Source organism: Zootoca vivipara, chromosome 4 (genome assembly GCF_965207765.1).
Source record: "Zootoca vivipara chromosome 4, rZooViv2.hap1.1, whole genome shotgun sequence".
Lineage (NCBI taxonomy): Eukaryota > Metazoa > Chordata > Lepidosauria > Squamata > Lacertidae > Zootoca > Zootoca vivipara.
The window spans coordinates 79279931-79300903 of NC_142587.1; the positions used below are offsets into that span (position 1 = coordinate 79279931).

General features: G+C 46.9%; 2 protein-coding genes and 1 long non-coding RNA gene across 7 annotated transcripts in view; 1 reads left to right on the forward strand and 2 right to left on the reverse strand.

Annotated features, from left to right (window-relative positions):
- Positions 1 to 2041: 2041 nt before the first annotated feature.
- On the reverse strand, positions 2042 to 9321 carry LOC118085515 (protein POLR1D). The gene is made up of 3 exons (XM_035116254.3): positions 9216 to 9321; positions 5092 to 5166; positions 2042 to 3544 (listed from the first exon to the last, which is right to left on the reverse strand). Exons 1-3 carry the CDS (start codon positions 9239 to 9241, stop codon positions 3259 to 3261), a joined length of 387 nt encoding a protein of 128 aa, XP_034972145.1. The 5' UTR covers positions 9242 to 9321; the 3' UTR covers positions 2042 to 3258.
- A 3682-nt stretch (positions 9322 to 13003) lies between these two features.
- Positions 13004 to 16635, reverse strand: LOC148686011 (uncharacterized). 2 transcript variants are annotated; one of them, XR_015949678.1, is made up of 2 exons: positions 16571 to 16635; positions 13004 to 13695 (listed from the first exon to the last, which is right to left on the reverse strand). It is a non-coding gene; the product is annotated as an uncharacterized LOC148686011 (long non-coding RNA). The 2 variants fall into 2 exon arrangements; XR_015949679.1 differs by lacking the exon at positions 16571 to 16635 and adding an exon at positions 16423 to 16548.
- Positions 13670 to 20973, forward strand: part of LNX2 (ligand of numb-protein X 2) — a 78894-nt gene continuing 71590 nt past the window's right edge. For 2 of the 4 annotated variants that reach the window (XM_088668257.1, XM_035114558.3), the window contains exon 1: positions 13670 to 16225. The gene's annotated coding sequence lies outside the window, so the exon portion shown is untranslated. Of the gene's footprint in view, positions 16226 to 19094; positions 19292 to 20973 lie in introns of all 4 variants that reach the window. The other 2 variants (XM_088668254.1, XM_035114561.3) reach the window with 2 other exon arrangements.

The following is a 20973-nucleotide window of genomic DNA, read 5'->3' on the forward strand; positions in this document are numbered from 1 at the left end:
ATTCATAGAAGGGAAGGCTATCAGAGACTCCCATTCAGAATGGTTAGTACCGTGTTTCCCCTATTTTTAGACGTAGTCATAATATAAGCCATAGCAGGATTTTAAGCGTTTAGGAAATATAAGCCATACCCCGAAAATAAGCCATACTCCGCGGAGCGAGACCGCTGAGTGCCCCAGCCAGCCAGTGGGACCCAGCACGCTGGCAAGAGGAGGAGAAGCAGAGAAAGAAGTCACAGCGAAGAGGGATGTCTGGCAAGCGGCGTGGGCTGCCGCCGAACAGGGCCACCGAGGGGGAGGCAAGGGTGTGCGCGGATCCTCCGGGGCCCCCGCAGGCAGAGCTCAGTGCCGGACCTTGCGCTGGACTCCTGAGGGGGGGAAGGAGAGGGGGCGCGAGAGTCACACTGCTTTTTGGCGGATGCCGCTGCGCGAAGCAGCTTTCCGCGTCTCGGGATGGAGTTGCGGGCGAAGAGGCGAACAATGTGAGGCTCGAGGTAGGCAAGACGGAGGGGTTAGGAGAACAAAAAGGCTGGGCAGCAGGCGGCTGCATGCACCGTGGCCTCGAGCGCAGGCTGGGGAAGAGGAGGCGAAGGAGGCGCGCTCAGTGGGGGTTGAGGCATGGTGGAGTGCCCCGAGCCTCTGGGAGCCGGCAGGAGGAGGAGGAGGCTTGCCGGTGCTCTGCGCGCGCTGCTGGGTGACGACCCGGCAAGCCTCCTCCTCCTCCTGCCGGCTCCCAGAGGCTCGGAGCACTCCACCATGCCTCAGCCCCCACCGCACTGAGCGCGCCTCCTTCGCCTCCTCTTCCCCAGCCTGCGCTTGAGGCTGTGACGCCAGGGACGAGCGTGCACTCCTCTCGCTGCTGCTGCTGTCCGGGAGAGTGACGAAGCTGAGCGAGATTCCCCCCCCCAGTCCCGTTCCCGGTCCCGGTCCCATGGGGAGGCCTGACATCACCGGGGCCGGAATATGCCCCCCGCTGCCTCTGGCTTCAGCCCCTGCACGCCTTCTCCCGGGGAGCCTCGGCGCGGCGCTTTGCAGGCGGCCCCGGCGGGAAGCCTGCAGCTACGGCGGCGAAGGCGCCTTGTGTGGAGACCCGACCTACCGGGCCATTTGCACGCGCCGCAGACGGGAGCGCATCAATTCCCGCAGGTTGCGTGTGCTCGCCCTGCCTGCTCTCTCCGCAGCCCAGAACCGGCGGCTGCTGCAGTGCAGAACGCTTCGAGAGCCCAGCAGCGCCGCGGAGCAGAGAGCCTGCGAGGAGGGAGAAGGAGCAGTAAGAGAAGGAGGAGGAGGACTCCTCTGTGCTGCTTGGCGGTGGCACATTAGCAGCACGGTCATGGACACCCCGGGATAGGGGCCCTTCCTGACAGGGTGGCTGCGGCCCCTCAGCGCAAGCTGAGACCCAGTGTCGACGGGGTGCCCCCTCCCCAGCCCAGCCTGCTCCATCTGAACGCGGGGAGGGAGGGAAGGCATGGGCGTATGTGTATGTGTGTGTGTGTGTGCGCACACACACGGTCCAGCCCGCCACAAGTTGTAATACTGTATTTTACAAGTACTGTAATAAAAACAGTAATAATTTTTTTTAAAAAAAAGACATCCCCTGAAAATAAGACACTGTGTGTTTTTTTGAGGAAAAAAAGTTATAAGACGGTGTCTTAAAAAGGGGGAAACACGGTACTGTTGCTGGGATTCAGAGGTGGGAAGAATGCTGTGTTCTCTAGTCCTGTTTGGGGCTTCCCATAAGCATCTGGTGGGTCACTGTGAGAGCAGAATGCTAGACTAGAGGTGTCATTGGCCTGATCCAGCAGGCTTGTTTTATGCTATTAAGGGCTTTTGAGTAAATTAAGGATTAAGACTGTACTAAAACAACTATTTTAAATTTAACATTTCGAAGCTTAAGACCTCTTTTTTTCTCTCCCCAAGAAACATTTGCAGTATGCTTAATAAACCGGTTATGTGTTTTGTTTATCTTTGGCAACAGAGAATGTGTATTAATTCCCAAAGATTGACTAATCTGTTAACATATAAAGGAAATGTACACAACGCATTTTTAGTAACACAGTTCAAGTTTAATGTTAACTCAGGAAAACTACCCAAGGTTGAAAACAGCTTAACCATACTGTACAAACAACTTTGCCTAAGGATTTAAATGTTAATGTTTCCATACAATAGAGCAATGACAAGGATCAATTATCTGCAGTTAAGGAAACACTGAGAACTTGACCAATACAACTGTAACTAGACAGCAGTCAGACTTTAGGTGGCAATTGTCTGTATTGTTTTGCAAAAGCATTCAGCAATTTGTGATGAGAAATGTATCCCTCAAGACTCTTCTGATGCTGTTTTTCATTCCACTGCCATTCAAGAGATGTCCCAATGCAGTTGCATTCATTATTGATCCTTCACAAATCATCATTTACACCAAAGGATGCAAAACAATGAAAGCCAATTTCAGATCCAGCCCACAGTTGTGATTTCACAGGTTTCAAGTGTACACACAACTCTAGGTCAAAAAAGGGTACCAGCATTCACTTCAGCATTGGGGAATATTCTGTGCACACAAACAGATAACATGTCTGATGCATTCTCCCCAAGTTTGAAGTGAATGGGGATCTATTGTTCATGCAGAGTTCCATGTGGGCACTGGAGTTCCCACATGGACACAAGAGTCACTCAGTCTGGGTAGCTTGTTTACTAATATACATTTAGCCTAACCTGCATTTACTTATCTGTAATATCCAGGTACCACATCAGTCATTTTCAGGTTACAAGCACAGTAAACTTATTCAAATTCATCTATGTGCAGGCCAAGAAGCATATCACATTTTCTGTACCAGGAGTATCTTTCTGTTTTGTTTTTTGCTTTTTCAAACTAAGATTTAGTAGCTTCCTTGAAGGAATTGGGAAGCAAAATATCTTACCATGTACCGAATACACCTCCGTGTATCTTTGTCTAAATAAATTGTTTCCAAATGGTTTGTGCAAAGCACTAAACATGTTACAACTATACAAAGTAACAACTTTAATTGGTTGGAGACTGGAGGGCAGGGGGAGAAACAGAAGGAATACACTGACAACTTTAAAGAATACAAGAACTCCTCAAAGAATGTTCATGAGAAGCGGGATTTGCTTGCCTCTAAAAAGCTGTTGCCAACATGGACATCTGTACTGAACAATGCCCTCTATTTCAAAATAGTTAAACACTCCCACCCACCCAAACAGTTCAGTGTTTAATTTCATTCTTGGAATGGCAGGGGTTCCTCCTCATTTGCTTGATCGCTGTTCATGCTTGTCCTTTGAGTGCTGGTTCCTGTTCCGGTGGTGCCTAGGAGGAGAAGAGCTTACCCTTCTTCTAGACCGAAAGCTAGGTTTGTATGGGTGGGATCTGTGTCTCTTTGGCTTGCTTTCCTCCCTGCTCTGGTTTGGTTCAGATTCCTTATCGTCTTCTTGATGGTTTTGTCCCTGCTCTTGCTCCTTCGGGGAGTGCAAGGTGTTCTTAATAGTATTAATCAGAAACCTTTTATTTGTGCTGGCAAGAGGGCACTTCATCCTGTATTAGAAAGCAACAACGTAAATATCTCACACAAGAGGCAAAGATGCTGCGAATATCCAAATCAAATAGCTCAACTATGCATGCTTTTGGCTCTCCTTGCATGCCACCTAGTGTAAACTTTGAGTACAGAAAGAAACAATCAAGATGTTTGCCTTTTAACACTGGCTTCAAAGAAACAGCCAGATTCTATACAGAGGAGATATATATTAAGATAACATAGTATTATTTTATGACACAGATTTCACAGCCACACACCTGAGAAAAACATCACATGAGCTACAAATTGTATTATATTGTCGTCTTCCATAGCCCCAAGACAGTTTAAAATGCTAAAGAGTTGAGAGTATTGGTGGTGCCTTGATGGCATTTGCCATTCCTCCTCTAGTGTAAACTTGCCATTCCTCCTCTTTGGTAAATGGCTACATGACTACTCCTTTTGCTTGAGTGCTCTGGAGATGGTAGGGAGTCCACTCTTTTAAAAAAAGTGTGCCAGTGGTAGCAAACATTATTTGCATACAAATGGTTTCAGGTTCATTTCCTGGCATCTCCAACTAAAAAGCAGAGCTAGGAAGGACTTTTGCTTGAGACCTCAGAAAGTCACAACCCATCAAAGCAAGTTAATTAGAAAATCATCATACACAGAAATGCAGTTCAAGAATGCTATGAACTTGGGACCTTGATTAAGAACAGGCTTTAAAGCAGTTTTAAGCAGCAGGGTTCATTGAAACAATTATTTCAATATGGCAAAATTAAGAAACCCTGCATATTCTATACTTCTAAGCAGTTGCTAGATATTTAAGTCCAGTTTATGCTGCTCATCAAATCACACTGTTGCTGTTAGGAATATCTGACTTTTTATTTTTTTTTTAAAGAGCCAGCTCACCATGAACTTTTGGACATAGCCACTTTTCTCTTCCCCTGCCTCAAGGCCCATTACTTATCTTAGAGAAAGGGAATGAGATGGAAGAGGTTCTAGACCTTGCTTCCACATTGGGTTTGGGATAATCTGTAGGGAGGAAAGAAGCTCTGCTGGTGTCTTGAGGCCTCTCAAAGGATAAGGGAAAAGGTTAAAAAAAAAAGGAGTGGTGGCAGAGTTGGACACCTCTTGAAGCAACTAATGGAATGCTTGTGCACTAGGGTGTTCTACTACTTTCAACAGCACAGAAACATTGGAGTATTTTTCCAGGAAAGTGTAAAAAAAAATTGCCTAGCATGATCCATGGTCACTGGCTATAACAGACTATGTTTGCTTTCAGAAAAATGAACGTTTGCTCTAACAGGAATTATGTGGACTTAATTCTCATTAATTTCAATTGAATTTCTTGCATGTGCACGTAACATAAAACAGCAAAAGATTATCATCCAATTCAGTTATGGAAGATTAACAGTGCTGTCTATGCATGTTCAATATAACATATTTCCCACCATGTCCAGTGGGGCTTACTCTCTATAAACATATTTACGATTGCAGTCACAGTGTCTGTTTCCCCCCAAAAAATGTATTTTAGAAAAACACCAACATTGGTTTAGCTTCAATAACTTACCAGCCCATGGCTCCCATAGTTTCTGCTCTGGTTTTCCCACGCTTGGCCTCTGTTAGAAGTTCTTCCACTGCCTTCCTAAACATTTAAGGAGATTAAAAATAATAATTAAATTTGATCAATTTTCCCAGTATTGGCAGATCTATTTTTTGCAGTTGTTGATAGAAAAAGAAAGCTAGTGCAAACTACTGACCCACTGCAAGCTCATTAAAGCTACTGTTCTAGAATCAAAACAAACTGAAACTGTAAAGTAAGCATTTAAAGGGTGTTATCCTCATTCAATTAGCCATTTTTCTCTTTAACTGCTTAAATTGCATGAGTCGCCATACAGACCTGCAAGATATAACCTTTTTTTCCTCCCAAAAGGCAGTTTATCCAGAGGAAAGACCCAAACTGGGATGGAAAGATTCAGCACCAATGGGGGACAGAAGCAATCTCACTCCATATTTATAACTATTTATTCCCTAAATGGGAATGTTTTAAAAGAAAGGGAACGTGCAAAAAGTGTTCAGTGCAACAAATAGATGGAAGTAAATAATAGTCTATTCAGTTACATATCAAGACAGTTTTAAATGGTCAGTTCTGCACCACTGTTTAACAAACATATGCAGTTATCAAGAGGAAATTTGATTTAAATTGGTCTTTACCATTGCCACTTTAAATTGCTTTGATTTAAATCCCTCCATCCTGCTATTCTTCTTTGAAGGCTTCTACCTCTCAGCTCCAATTACTTTCTCCTTTTCCCCTTATCTGGCTTTAGGACTTCTTATGCCATTAGCTTCTGTACCTCCCCAGGAGTTCTTAAGCTCCCTACCTGTTGAAGAATTGCCTCCTGTTCCTAGGCCCTGCATGGTAAAGGTAAAGGGTCCCCTGACCATTAGGTCCAGTCGAGGGAGCCGGCGTATAGCTTCCAGGTCATGTGGCCAGTATGACAAAGCCGCTTCTGGCAAACCAGAGCAGCACATGGAAACGCTGTTTACCTTCCCGCTGTAGCAGTTCCTATTTATCTACCTGCATTTTGACGTGCTTTCGAACTGCTAGGTTGGAAGGAGGCCCTGCATGAGCCTTTTCCAAATCCCAACTGCCAAGATAACTTTCCAAGGCGATAAAGTGAGTGCGGTGCTGTGATTATTCCCCAGGCACTTAACTGAAGGGAAGTGAATAGGAAAAGATGAGGAAAACAGGAGGATGCTACACTTAGAATGGGCCTGTCCCTGTCCCATAGAAGAACTTTGAATCACAACTTAGTATTTTGAGGCCATGAGGCGAGTAATATGAGAACCTCTGTTGAACTGCTGGCTTGCCTGCTAGCTTTGCTTCAAGATGTCCTGAAATGGATGCCAAATCCTTCAGGACTCCCATCTAGCGCATTATCTGTTTTCATGCGGGATCCACCTACTGGTCCCACATGCTTCCTTTCAAGTCTTTTAAAAAGCAAGTCCAGAGTAGGTAACAATAAAATATACATAAATGGCCAGCATAAATGAGGCTTCCCTTGAAGATGGTCTGAAAGCTGTGGCTGATGCAGAATGCCACTGCCTGGATGATGTTGAGGATAGTGCGATGGGATCATATTGCATTGATCCTGAAAGAACAACACTAGCTGCCAGTGAGCTACTAGACCCAATTCAAGGCATTGGTACTAATGTACAAAGCTCTAAATGGCTGAGGACCAAAGTACTTGAAGGATCACCTTCCTTACTACCAGCCAGCCCAAGATTTAAGACTGCCTGGGGAGGCTTTGCTGGTGGTACCTTTGTGTGCAGTCTACAGGGCTACCATATCATGCAGGGCCTCCTTAGCAGTAGCACCCTAGTGATGAACTCCCTATAGGAAGTCAGTTGCCCCCAACACTGGCATTGTTCAGGAATCAATTAAAAACTTATTTGTTGCTGCATGCCTTCAGAACCTAAGCAAAAATGGTGTTACCTCTTAATGATCTAACATGCTGTTAACTGTTATACCCATTACAGTGGTGCCTCGACTTACGAAGGCGATCCGTTCCGCGACGCTCTTCATAAGTAGAGGTCTTCAGTTGTCGAAGCGCCCGTTGTGCGCATGCGCGGATCGCGTGCGCTGCTTCTGCGCAGGCGCAGAACGCGGCGGGGCGCGCGCGGGGCAAAAAGACTTCCGGGGTTGTCGACTTCGTAAGTTGAAACCTTCAGAAGTCGAAGTACCTGTATTCGTATGTCGAGGTACCACTGTATATTTTGTTGATAGGTGGTTTTAATTGTGATTTTAAGATTGTGTTTAATGTGGCTTTATTATGGATGTTAGCCACCCTGCAATAGCCGGTTTCAAAAGAAAGAAAGAAATACCAACCTAAAACAAGGCAAATACATTGCATGCTTTTTGGGTTGTAATTGGACCTTACATTCCTGCAAAGGCCTGGGTGAATAACCAAGGCTTAACCTGATGCCAGAGTTCCTGTACCTCAACAGTCGTGCATGGATGAGAGTCCACACTAACTGATCTAGAAACATCAATTTACTCAAAGTAACAAAGCCTACAATTCTAAGCACACCAAGATGTTGGAGTAAGAGCTACTGAGCAGTTTACTCTTCCAAGTAAAGATGCATAACATTGTACTGGAAAATACCTAAATATTATATTTAAATATATTGACATTACTACTACTACTACTACTACATTAATTATTCTATATACTTTCACTACAACTACTACCAAATACTGTTATGCTAATGCTGTGATTCTTAACCCATTACCTGGGGGTAAGTCCCATGGAACTCAATGGAATTTACTTTTCACTGCAGTGGTTCAGGCATTGTCAACTTCAGTACTGGACTACTGCAATGCACTCCACATGGGGCTTCCCCCGTGCTCCATTTGAAAGCTGTAGTTAGTGCAAAAGGCAGCAGCACAATTACTGACAGGAGTAAGAATCTGTCAGTGTATTACACCTGTGCTTAAAGAAGTACATAGGCTGCCAGTTTACTGCTGGGCTGAGTTCAAGGTGTTATTATTAGTATATAAAACCCTGAATGGCTTGGGACCGATTTACTTACCCCATACACAGGTGGATTTAGGGGAGCCCAACTGGTTGTCGCATGGGGTGCGGAGCCTCAGGGATGTTGCAACTATGCTTTAGAATGGAGCATGATATGTGGAGGGGGCACCAAATTTTGGTGTTGCACAGGGTGCCGCTGAAATTTGAGACCCAAGCTCTGCCACGGCCCCACCATGCACACAGACTTGATCACTTTCATCTGCAGAACTTGCATTTCTAGAAGTCCAAGATGTGAATGTTCTGCATTTGGCAGTACCTAAACAGTGTGTTGGAAAACTCTGCCTATTGATGTTAGGCAGGCAACATCCCTATGCACTTTTAGACACCTGCTGAAAACTGTTCCGTTTTGGCAGTTCTATCCAGACATATGGTTCAGTTACCGTTGCCCTTTTAACAGTTTTATACGTATTTTTATTTTTCATCGCATTTGCTATTATTATTATTATACTACACATGCGCTTGCCACCCATGAACTCCTCCAGGAGGGTGGGATATAAACGAAATAAACGAACGAAACAACAAATATTAGGCATGTACTCAAGTACTCGAGATGCATAGCGATAATGAATAAAATAATTTTTAAAAAGTCACTGCTGGGCGGAAGATTGAAGGGAGGACAATAAAACGCGAGATTTCGACATTCCGAAGTCTGTCTTGAAGCTTGCTCCGCCATAAATATAAATAAAGGGCCGCAAAAAGCTGCAGCTTTAGCACGCTGACCAACCTGGGAGTAAGCACCGTTGACTTCAGCAGGGCTTACTTCCAAGGAGACAACGTATACAGGATGGCAAGGCCGGCCCGCGAGGGGGAACCATGTTTATTACGTAATACAGAAACGGTATTTTAAAAGTCGGCCTGCCGAGGTTTCCCCCTCACCGCTCGCTTCTCCCCGTTGGATTTAAGTCAAGGCGCTGGGCCCGCTTCTAGTCAGGCGCCCAGCGACTCACGAAAGCGGCTTCTGCGCAGCGCAACGACGGCGCCCCTTTCCCCGAGGCCTACCTTGCAGCCTCACCACTGCCCACCTCTGCCTATTCGAGGAGTAACCCTCCGCCTTCTCCCCCCCCCCAACCCGGCGCCTCTCCCCACCTGCCAGCCTCACCTCTCCAGCTCCGAATCCTCCGCCATGGCGGCCGGTGGGGTCGGTCGGTCGGTCGTCCGGTCTGGCTGCCTCTCAAGCGCCTCCGTCGCCCGTCATCTCTTCCTGCCCCAGCGCCGGAAACGGAGGCGAGCGCTCGCGACAAGTCCAAGCAGCCGCTCGCGATGACCCCTGGGAAGGGGGAGGAGACTCCTCTTCAAGGCAGAGCGGAAGCGCCGCCCTTCCCGGCCGCCCATTGCCTGATGGCCCGGGCGAGAGGGCATAGCTGCCAAGTTATCCCTTTTTTTTAAGGGATTTTCCCTTATGCTGAATAGGCTTCCTCGCGAGAAAAGGGAAAACTTGGCAGCTATGGCGAGAGGGGGGGCGGGAATAGCTTGGCCGTTCACACGTTACTGATCTTGCTCCACATGGCGGGCACCCGCGAAGGTTTCCTTGCGTGGTGTTGGCAGCCATGGGTGCTGCTCGGGCCGCAGTCCTACGCACGCTCCATGATTCATCCCAGCAAAAAAAAACCAACAGCAACCCCAAAGCTTTGCGCCTCTTTCTTTGATAGTGATGCTGGTTTATTGATTCACGGTGTATGTTCCCCTCCACACACACACACACTCCCTGTATTGTTTCGACATGATTAATCACCTTTGTAACACCACCCTGTCATCTGTATGGATAAAGGGTGGGTTATACTTAACTTATAGTACATGATTTGCAGGTTGTAACCATACACACTGAACTTAGAGTAAGGTGGTGTACACACCCTGTATTTAAAGCACACCACACACACACACACAACAAGAACTGTGGAAACTCGTTAATCCCCCACGGAGCTACAATTTCCAGCACCTATAATACACCACAGTTCCCAGGATTCCAGGGATGGGGGAAAGCTATTCAATGTATGGTGTCTTTGCAGCCTATGTCCCACTGAACTCTCTGGGAAATGACTTCTGAGCAGGAAAGGCATAGGATTGCAGTGCAATAGATCTGCTGTGGCTGTAATGCAGGGTGGCGGCCTTTTTCAGCCCAAGCACCACATTCCTTAATGAGGGCTGCATTCCCATTGTTGATGGAGCCAGATGCAACAGCAAGGCACAGCAATGGATGCAGCTCCTATGTTTGCACGGTAGGATACATTCCAGCCACGCAAAAGTTGGAGGTTTCTACTTACGCATGCAATATATTATTATTATTATTATTATTATTATTATTATTATTATTATTGTTTATTTATTTATTTATTTATACCCCGCCCATCTGGCTACGTTTCCCCAACCACTCTGGGCGGCTTCCAACTGAATATTAAAAACGGTACAGCATCAAACATTAAAACTTCCCTAAACAGGGCCGCCTTCAGTTGTCTTCTAAAAGTAAAATAATTACTTATTGCCTTGACATTTGCTGGGAGGGCGTTCCACAGGGCGGGTGCCACTACCGAGAAGGCCCTCTGTCTGGTTCCCTGTAACCTCACTTCTCGTAATGAGGGAACCGCCAGAAGGCCCTCGGTGCTGGATCTCAGTGTCCGGGCTGAATGATGGGGGTGGAGATGCTCCTTCAGGTATACAGGACTGAGGCCGTTTAGGGCTTTAAAGGTCAGTACCAACACTTTGAATTGTGCTCGGAAACGTACTGGGAGCCAGTGTAGATCTCTCAGGACTGGTGTTATGTGGTCCCGGCGGCCACTCCCAGTCACTAGTCTAGCTGCCGCATTCTGGATTAATTGCAGTTTCCGGGTCACCTTCAAAGATAGCCCTACGTAGAGCGCATTGCAGTAGTCCAAGCAGGAGATAACCAGAGCATGCACCACTCTGGCGAGACAGTCTGCAGGCAGGTAGGGTCTCAGCCTGCGTACCAGATGGAGCTGATAGACAGCTGCCCTGGACACAGAATTAACCTGCGCCTCCATGGACAGCTGTGAGTCCAGAATGACTCCCAGGCTGCGCACCTGGTCCTTCAGGGGCACAGTTACCCCATTCAGAACCAGGGAATCCTCCACACCTGCCCGCCTCCTGTCCCCCAGGAACAGTACTTCTGTCTTGTCAGGATTCAACCTCAATCTGTTAGCCGCCATCCATCCTCCAACCACCTCCAGGCACTCACACAGGACCTTCACCGCCTTCACTGGTTCTGATTTAAAAGAGAGGTAGAGCTGGGTGTCATCTGCATACTGATGAACACCCAGCCCAACCCCCCTGATGATCTCTCCCAGCGGCTTCATATAGATATTAAAAAGCATGGGGGAGAGAACGGAACCCTGAGGCACCCCACAAGTGAGTGTCCAGGGGTCTGAACACTCATCCCCCAACACCACTTTCTGAACACGGCCCAGGAGGAAGGAGCGGAACCACTGTATGACAGTGCTCCCAGCCCCTCTAGACGGTCCAGAAGGATGTTATGGTCGATGGTGTCAAAGGCCGCTGAGAGATCCAGCAGAACTAGGAAACAGCTCTCACCTTTGTCCCCAGCTTGCCGGAGATCATCGACCAGCGCGACCAAGGCAGTTTCAGTCCCATGGTGAGGCCTGAATCCCGATTGGAAGGGATCCAAATGGTCCGCTTCTTCCAGGCGTGCTTGGAGTTGTTCAGCAACCACCCGCTCAGTCACCTTGCTATACTATGCACCTCTACAAACCCCCTTCAAGGCAAGCGAGAGGCTTGATCACAGCTTAAAAGACACATTCTAGCCATGTCAAAGTACTCAAGGAGTGGGAGGCCTGGAGAGAGACCATATTTGTTCCCTGAAAATGAGGCTCCCTGCCTCTCCTGTAACAACTTATGCTACAGTAAAGCTGTTCAGTGTTTTAAAGGCAGTGATGAGGAGCCTCCTGATGTTATTGGAATATCTAACTTCCAGCAGCCGCAGCCAGCAAGGCAAATGAAGATGATGGGAGCACATTTTTGAGGACCAGAAATTCCACATTCTTGCTGGAAAGTGGCTCAGAACCCTTGGGTTTATGTAATCCAATAAGATATTCTTGGAAGAAAGTCCCTTTAACATCAATGTAGTACAGTGGTACCTAGGTTTATGAACACAATTGGTTCCGGAAGTCTGTTCATAAACTGAAGCGTTCATAAACTGAAGCGAAATTTCCCATTGAAAGTAATGGAAAGTGGATTAATCCGTTCCAGACGGTCCGCGGAGTAACCGTTCATAAACTGAAGCGAACTTTTCCATTGAAAGTAATGGAAAGTGGATTAATCCGTTCCAGACGGGTCCGCGAAGTACTTAAACTGAAGCGTTCATAAACTGAAACATGGGTGTAATTGGTTCCGGAAGTCTGTTCATAAACTGAAGCGTTCATAAACTGAAGCGAACTTTCCCATTAAAAGTAATGGAAAGTGAATTAATCCGTTCCAGATGGGTCCGCGGCGTTCATAAACCGAAAATTCATAAACCGAGGTGTTCATAAACCGAGGTTCCACTGTATGCTTCTTGGGTAAGCATGGCTGAGAATGGGTTGTAACTGAATTTTCCTTGTAACTGAGTCACACCCTGTAGTATATTTGTAATGTGAAAAAGCCAATTATAGGGTTCCATTTTGAGAGCCTAAAAAAAAAACCCACTACAAAACACATAAACGACATAATCCTGCACAGGTTTACTCAGAAGTAGCCCACATTATCTTCAGTGGGTAAATGTATTTTGGACTGCAGTGTAAAACAATTGGTACTATTTTTGTTGTTGCTGGCATCTGTCTGTCTTGGGAGATGATAGAAGAGTGCACCTTCGGGGGTAAATTAAACCTGTTGGAGAGTTACAGCGCTGTAAATTTATTTAGTAAGTCTGGTACTAAATAACACAGCTAATAAAGTTGTTTATTTGATTTGTAAACCACACTTTAGATATATACCTGATTAAACTAATAAAAATGATATTCGGTTCATACAATAAATAGTAACCCATTAAAAATGCAAACCTTAAATGTAAAAGCCAGTAACCCCACATCAAATCAATGCAACAGTGACCACAGTAGAGATCTTAATTCCATCACAGTATACATAAACAACTAACTTGGTCCTAAAGGACTTATTTAAAGGCCAACCTGAAACTCAGTAATGAGGTAGCCAACCACACTTGGAGAGAGAGAATTGCACAGATGAGGTGTCATAACTGACACAAGTGATCATTGAATGAGCAATGCTTGCTGGGAGGATAATGGGAAGAGTCTTTTCAGCAGATCTTAAAGCATGGACTGGCAGTTAATTGGGACAAGTAACTAAGACTCAAGTATCTGAAGAAGTGTACATGCACACGAAAGTTCATACCAATGACAAACTTAGTTGGTCTCTAAGATGCTACTGTTGTCTTCGTTCATGGAGTTTTCTTGGCAGGGATACTGGAGTGGCTTGCCAGTTCCTTCTCCAGGTGGATCCCATTTAGTCAAAACTATGACCTGTCCATCTTGGGTGGCCCTGCATGGCATAGCTCATAGCTTCTCTGAGTTATTCAAGCCCCTTCGCCACGACAAGGCATTGATCCATGAAGGGCACTAGGAGAAGGGGACGACAGAGGACGAGATGGTTGGACAGTGTTCTCGAAGCTACGAACATGAGTTTGACCAAACTGTGGGAGGCAGTGGAAGACAGGAGTGCCTGGCGTGCTCTGGTCCATGGGGTCACGAAGAGTCGGACACGACTAAACGACTAAACAACAACAAGGCCGTTCACATGTTACGGACACGACTAAACAACAACAAGGTGCTACTTGAAGAAATTTTTATTTTATTTTGTTAACTCAAGTAATTCAGAACTTTGTAAGTTAGCATTTAGACTAGTAGCATAAACTAGCACAGTTTGCCCAGCGCTGATGTAATATGGTCCCATTTAGAAGCACCACTTCCAATGGTAGCCATGTTCTGCACCAACTGAAGCTTCCAGACTGTCTTCATATGTAAACTCCCGATTTACAATACAGCATTACAGCAATCTAAACATAAGGTTACCAGAGCAATGGTAACTGTGGCCAGTCTGTGAACAGCCATAGCTAGAACTCGGCACTCATTGCCACCGAGGCTCCCTAGGCAGTTCAGAATCAAAGAGTGCCCCAACTATTAACAGGCTTTCTCAGATGGGAGTGTGATCCTATATAGAAGAGGCTTTCTCCTCAGAATCTGAACCTGACTCACCCATTCACAGTACCATTTAGCTTCATTTTATTGTCCCTCGTCCAGCTCATTACTGCCTCCAGACACCAATCTTGCACCTACAGAGATTCACCTAATTTAGATGGTATGAAGAGATAGAGCAGGCTGTCCATGCAACACACAATACTTGAATAAGCTTTAGGGTGGACATGCTGCTAGGGAACCCACTTCAAAGTGTTCCAGTAGTAGGAAGCCATGATTTGGGTTTCGTTGCTTTAAGAGTTGCCTCACTTAATCCATCTGTTTTCAACAAGAGTCATCCAGAGACCTCTAAATACTCACAAGCAGCATGATAAGGAAGATACCACCATTCTCTAACAGAACTCATTGCCACAAGATATGGTGATGGCTGCTGGCTTAGAGATAGTCTTAAAAGAGAAATAGATAAATCCATTGAGGATATTTCTGTCAATTGTGATAAGGCAGGATAACAAAATCCAGATGAGAAATGGCTGTTGTCTAAGTGGGCTTCCTAAAGGCTTACAAAAAACAGTAAGCTGGCCTAGATGGATCTTTATTATGGTATATGACCCAGCAGGGCTCTCCTTATATTCTTACAATGGCCTTCCTCTACCTGTTTGTCCTCAGCAGTAAGTATCCAGGTGCAAAAATCCCAAGCATTTTTTGGGAACACTTCTGCACTGAATGAGAGTGCTGCAACAAGCAGGTACCACACAGAATGTAAAAATAAAGCAACTCTTGTGGCATCTTAAAGAGTAACACATTTATTATGTCACAAGCTTTTGCTCCATGAAACCTTATGCCAATGTGTCAGCCTTTATAGTGCCACAAGACCCTTGGTTTCCATAGCAAGTGATTAACACGGCCACCCCTGTAGAAACAAAGTAAAGTACAAATAACACCATTAAAACACAAATAACACATTTAAAAAACCTTACATTATGGAATCAACCCTATCATGCCCTAATAAATCTGTTCAGTTTTGTCATCTTGGCTGGTTTTGTCGAAACACCTATCAATGGCTCTGCACGGCCAGGCTGGCTTGCATAAGCAAACCCAACAATTTCTTGTCTGGCACAGGTCTGCAGCTTGTATTTTCCCTTTGCATCCCGAATATTATCTAAATGCTACCATTTATCAACTTCCACCCTTCCCTACAGACTCTTCTTACTCCAGATCTATGATGACAACAGCTGTGGTTAAGGCATACCAAAATAGATACCATAAGGCATCCTGCCCACTTGACAGTTTCCCGGCTTACTAAAATGCAACGTAATAGTCACATTTTAAAAACAACAACAACGGCAACAGCAAACCTGCAAAGTATGACTGTATTTTATTTTAAAAAAACCTGTACACTGAAGGAGACCAGAGCAGCGTGAATGGAAAACAGTACAAGGTGACCAAGGAGGACTGAGCATCCCGCCAGACCTTTCCACCCTCTTCCTCCTCCCTCCTTCTTCCCTCGCTGCTCCGTTGGAATCAGGCGGCTGACAGGGACAACCCCAGCGAAAGCCAGGACTCCGCTGGCCTGCGCAGCCGGCTCCCGCCCCGGCCGGGCTCCCATAGGCGGCAGGCGCTTCCTCCCCCGGCTCAGGGGCGGCGCTGAGTGGCTGAGACGCGCCGCCGGCCCCGGGGAGGAGGAGCGCGAGGAGCAGGAGGCGGGGGCCACGCGCAAGCAAGAGAGACGCGCCTAAGTCCTGCCTGGAGTTTGGCTGCTTCCAGGAGCTCCACGGCGGTGGCGGCGGCGGCGGCAGCGGCAGCAGCGGAGCCAGAAGGAGGAGCCAGAGGCACGGCCGCTTGCAGCAGCGGGGCCAGCAGTTGCCCAGCTCCCGGTGGCGGCTCCCCGCACACCCCGCTGCCCTACGGAGCGCGATGGGACGGTGCAACGAGACGGGAGCTCCTGCCCGCCGAGGTGAGTAACTTCCATGGGCAGCAACAGCCGCTGGCTGGAGGGACCAGCGCTACCCCCTCCCCATGCAACCCGACATTCTTGCCAGTTCCAGCGCGCAGTCTCCTGGTCCATCGCACCGTTCCGGTGACAACGTGTTTGGGGCTCCTTTCAGACCAAATCCCATCTCCTCCCCCTCCTCTCCCGTCGCCGCCTTTCACCTCTCTCCGAGGCATTGCGGTTCCAGAGTGTTCCTTTCCTTGTGAATGTTGATCTGGCAGAGCTCTAGCTCTCTGCAGTGGGTGCTGCCCTATGCCTCTACCCCGTGACCGGCTGCACTGTCCCCAGGGCGCCTCTCTGTGTCCTTACCTTTCCTGGGTTCAGCTTTGATCTGCTTGCACCTCCGTTCATTGCCTTTTTTTTTTTTTGCCCGCAGGTCTTGTGACACCTACGCCTTCCCTCTCCCTCCTTCAGGCGTTTCTCTCCCAGTTTTTGTCTGCACGCTAGCACAGTTTAGCAGGGTCCCCCAGGGCAGCTGAAAAAGAGATGCTGATGGTGGCTGCTTGTTATTAAAGGAGATGAAGTTCTCTCTTTTCCGCCCCTTATTAGAACTAGGGGTGGTTGGATTGGGAATCAGTCCCGATATACCTATAAGAATGGAAGGCCGGGTGATCAGTTGTTTCTCCAAGTTATTTTTTTCTATTTATTAATATTAGTTTTAGGTTGGAAGTGAGATTTAGCATTGCTTCTTAGCTGTGGCATTTTGAAGGGTCTTCCCCAGCTTCTTCATCCTGCTTAACACTGCTCAGTGATCACACCACCTTTGATAAACCAACAGGCTTCTAAAGGGACAGTCCTCAAAAAGTTTGTGAGGTGGGTCTCTCCTTGAAGGCTCTCTTGGTTGTTAGGCCACGAACATGCCCCCGCCTCAGTAGGCTTTTCAAATGGTGCCCAGGACTGAGATGGTGCTCAGTAGGGTGCCCAGATGAGGGTGGGACTCCTGCACCTTTATTCCCTCTTCTACCCAACTATTAAACATGCACGAGTCCTGTCCTTGTGTTCTGTCTGGCCACCCTACTTTCGAACCAGCTTTGGGGTGTTGAAAGAGACAGATGCCCTGATGAGCTGTGGTCAGCTTGTAATTCTGATATGTGGTGCTCTGTTAACAGAACCTCCATGTTTTCCAGGTTAAGCACTGCCTTTTTGGTCCCATAATATCCCACAGTTAAGGTGGATCTTGTATCCTCTTGCAGACATGTAAAGTTCTCTCCTTCCTAGGCTACTCTGCCAGTTTCCTGACATGAACTGAGCCTCTAGCTGAACTCCTGGACTTTATTTTGATAATTGAATATCTACAAATCTCTCCCTTCCATGACTTGAGAAAGCTCAGGGAACAGAATCTGAGAAGTCTGAGATCTATGATTGGGTCACCCATCTGTTGGTAGTAGAAAGCAAGAGATAGTGTAGTATGGGGGACAAGCCCATGAAACAATCCGGCGAGTCACAAACCAACACAGAACTCTCTTGTTGAACTCTTTTTCAGGCAGGGGTTTAGAAACCACACATGAGTTGGGGGGTCCATCCAAAAGGTTGTAAGCAGGAGCCTGTTGCTTTGTCCAGTCTTTACAGGGCCAGCCTCTACCCTCAAGCAATGGGCAATTATAAGACATAGGTGGTGCGTGTATGTGTAAGAGCCTTATGTCAGGTGGATAGGGCACTGTGGGGTAGGCTACTTGGTGGAGTATGTAAAAGAATGACCTACAACATAGAATGTATGGGATGTTAGGGGAGAGGTAGTACCTCTGGTGAGGGACATGTTGTGTTTCTCCTGGGGTAGTTTGTCCACTTTGGGTCTCCACCCTGCACTCAGTTCTCACCTGCGGCTCCTAGAAGCTGTCAGCATGTGACAGCAGCCACACCCTGGGAAATGGCTTCGACTGGCCAGCTAAACCAGGTGAGGATAGCCAATGGGTCTCAAACGTACTGTGAGGGGTCCCCTGCATGCGATTACAGGCTCTGGTGGACGAGACCAATAGTGGGTCCGATGGCGGTTTCTGCATGTGTTGTAGAGGGAAGTGATGGGCAGATGGGGCTTACCAACCTGGGAAGGTTGCCCGTCTAGGAGAAGGAAAACTCTGATTCTAAACCTCCACTGTGTTGCGGGATAACTTTGGGAGAAGAAAAGGCTAAGGAGTAAACCCGGCACAAATCTGGAGTGGAGTCCCCAAGGCGGTTGGATGGCGTCTTGTACAACTCCTGCAGCCAAGCTGGTGCTAACTGTATTTCTCTGTTTTCCTTTGGACCACATCAGCGAGGCCGAGAGGGGTCAGATCTTGTCATCTGGGCAGCACAGGACCTCCATACCCACGCCCAGGCTTGCGCCCCAGGGAGGTCACTTGGGTGCTGCAAATGCAGCAGTTTGACTTCCCTCCTGGAGGAACACTCCATTGTGTCTTGAGACAGACGGATGTCAACAACAACATAGAACTGGGATAAACATGACTGTGGCCGTGAGAACTTGCTTTTATGGCGGTACATAGAAACACAGACCACTGGCCCATCTAGTGCAGAACTTTCTACATTGGCTGCCAGTCACTCTCCAGAGTTTCAGATAGGAGCTTTCCTAGTCCTACCTGAACATGCCAAGCATTGAATCTGGGGCCTTCCACATTAAAACCATGTGCTCTGTCACTGAGCTAGGACCCGCAGCAATATATTATATTGGTGTGCAAGGATGAGAAGGAACACAAGTTATTTTACCAAGACAACTTTAAGACAAGTTCCTTCCTTCAAATTACTGTGTGCCATTGGCAGAGAGTAAAAATGAGCAACGTTAATGATGCAAAGATGACTTGATTCAATCCCTTTCTCTTCCTTCTTCCTTGCACCTCAGTCTTAGGGAATGGATTTAAAGACAATGATGCAGCCAGCAGCCAACCTTGCTGAAGCTAAACAGGCCTTCACCTTGTCAGCACACATCCCTCCCCAGGTTTGGTTCATGGTCTCACCAGGCAAAGGGAAATGCCTCTCTCTGGAAAGCTGCTGCCTGAGTAGACAATACTGAGCTGGACAGACCAATCGCCTGACTTGGTACCTATAATTCAACTTACTGCGTTCCTAAACATTCCTGTGTTCATGATACTGTTTCCAGAGGGATTGCTTTCTTAGCCGGCTATAGGAAGAACGACAGAGCCCTGTGTCACCTTGAAGACTTAACAGATTTATTATGGCATAAGCTTTTGTGGACTACACCCACTTCATCAGATGTAGGAAGTGCATTTTCATGCATCTGATTAAGTGGACTGTTGTCCATGAAATCTTACGGCATAATAAATCCGTTTGTCTTTTGGTGACATAATACTTTCTTTTGTACTTGATGCAGATGAGCCCTAGAAATGTCCTGTCTGGCATAGTCAGGTATTTACCTGCTTTGCTGCTGGATCATGACCCCAGTGATGCAGTTAGGTCCTTTTGGACTCTGGGCCTAAGGGTCTTACGTGGGGCCCCTTCTTTAGACGGCAATCTCGATTTGTTTTACTTCAAACTCTGCTAAGTCAGCCTTACTGTTCTGCCTGACTGTCCCCCTCCCCACGGCCTCAGTTCACTGGAGTTCTGGACCCCAAAGTCTAGCCTTGAGAGCACCACTGTGTTGCTCTCTTGTGATTGATGAGGATCCCTGGACCTTTTTGCCCTTGTGTTCTTTCTGCGTAGGAGTCACTAGTAAAATATAAAACCTGGTTGTTGTTCCCCAGAGGCATGGCTCTGTATTCTTGAGTTTAATTCCATTTTATATCCCTCCAGTTCCTAAGGTTGTCTGTTTCATCCTGCCTACCTTTGGAGCTTTTCTCCCTGTTATCTCTGACTCTCACTATGGTGCTATCGCCAGCACCTTCCCTCCCACAAGGGCATTGAGGGAAAAAATATGGAATAAAACCCAGAAGCTCCACTAATTGTTTGTCATTTTCCTGGTGGCAGTTGTGATCCAACAAAGTTGGGAGGGTCATGTGTTTCTCACCCTGAGCTAACTTAAAAGTTTACTTTTGTAAAGGTAAAGGTGCTTACGTCCATTAGAAGGATGGTTCGTTTAGCTCAGGCATCCCCAACCTTCAGCCCGCCAGATGTTTTGGACTACAATTCCCATCATCCCTGACCACTGGCCCTTGCACAAATGAGTTCTCTCTGTGTGTGTTTGTTTGTTTGCTTCCATTTATCCTGGGGCTGCTTCTCTCTGGTTCTTGTGGATGACTGAGTTTTTTTCTCCCTGCCTCTCAAAATTATTATCCCCTTATACAAGCATTTTGAATTGAGCAGGAATGTATAAGCCTCAGTTGTGACCTTTTTAAAAAAGCTGAACTTCTTGCATTCTTCCCTTTTAAAATAGTTTCCCAAATGTATGTTTTCTGGTTGATGGATTACATGGGGCGCAGGGTTGCTTGCAGAGGAGAAATGGCTGGTGGAAGGGGGCAAGTGTACTTAACCCTTCTCCTGCGATTCTACTAGGATTCTTTCCTGTCCCCATGTCCACTAGTATTGGAGTCCAGTTGAATCAAATTAAAGGAACAAATGGCCATGCTGTAGAGTTGTAGGGGGGACTTGGTGGGTGGGTAAGGGTTAAGCATCCCTTTCCGTCAGCTGATTATCACCTGCCAGTAGCCCCTTGTGCATCCCTGTGTTGGTGTTACGCAGCAAACAGAGGGTTGAGAATCCCTTGTTTGCTGCATAATGCTTGATTATACCCTAAAGCGAAGGAATGGTTGTAACTCTCCCATGGG

Bases quoted from the DNA above. Each gene is read 5' to 3' on its own strand.
- LOC118085515 (XM_035116254.3), bottom strand. From the start codon at position 9,241: ATGGCGGAGGATTCGGAGCTGGAGAG. The intron at 5,167-9,215 runs GTGAGGCTGGCA...TTAAATGTTTAG, and splicing joins GAGGATTCGGAGCTGGAGAG to GAAGGCAGTGGAAGAACTTC. The intron at 3,545-5,091 runs GTAAGTTATTGA...TTTCTAATACAG, and splicing joins ACTATGGGAGCCATGGGCTG to GATGAAGTGCCCTCTTGCCA.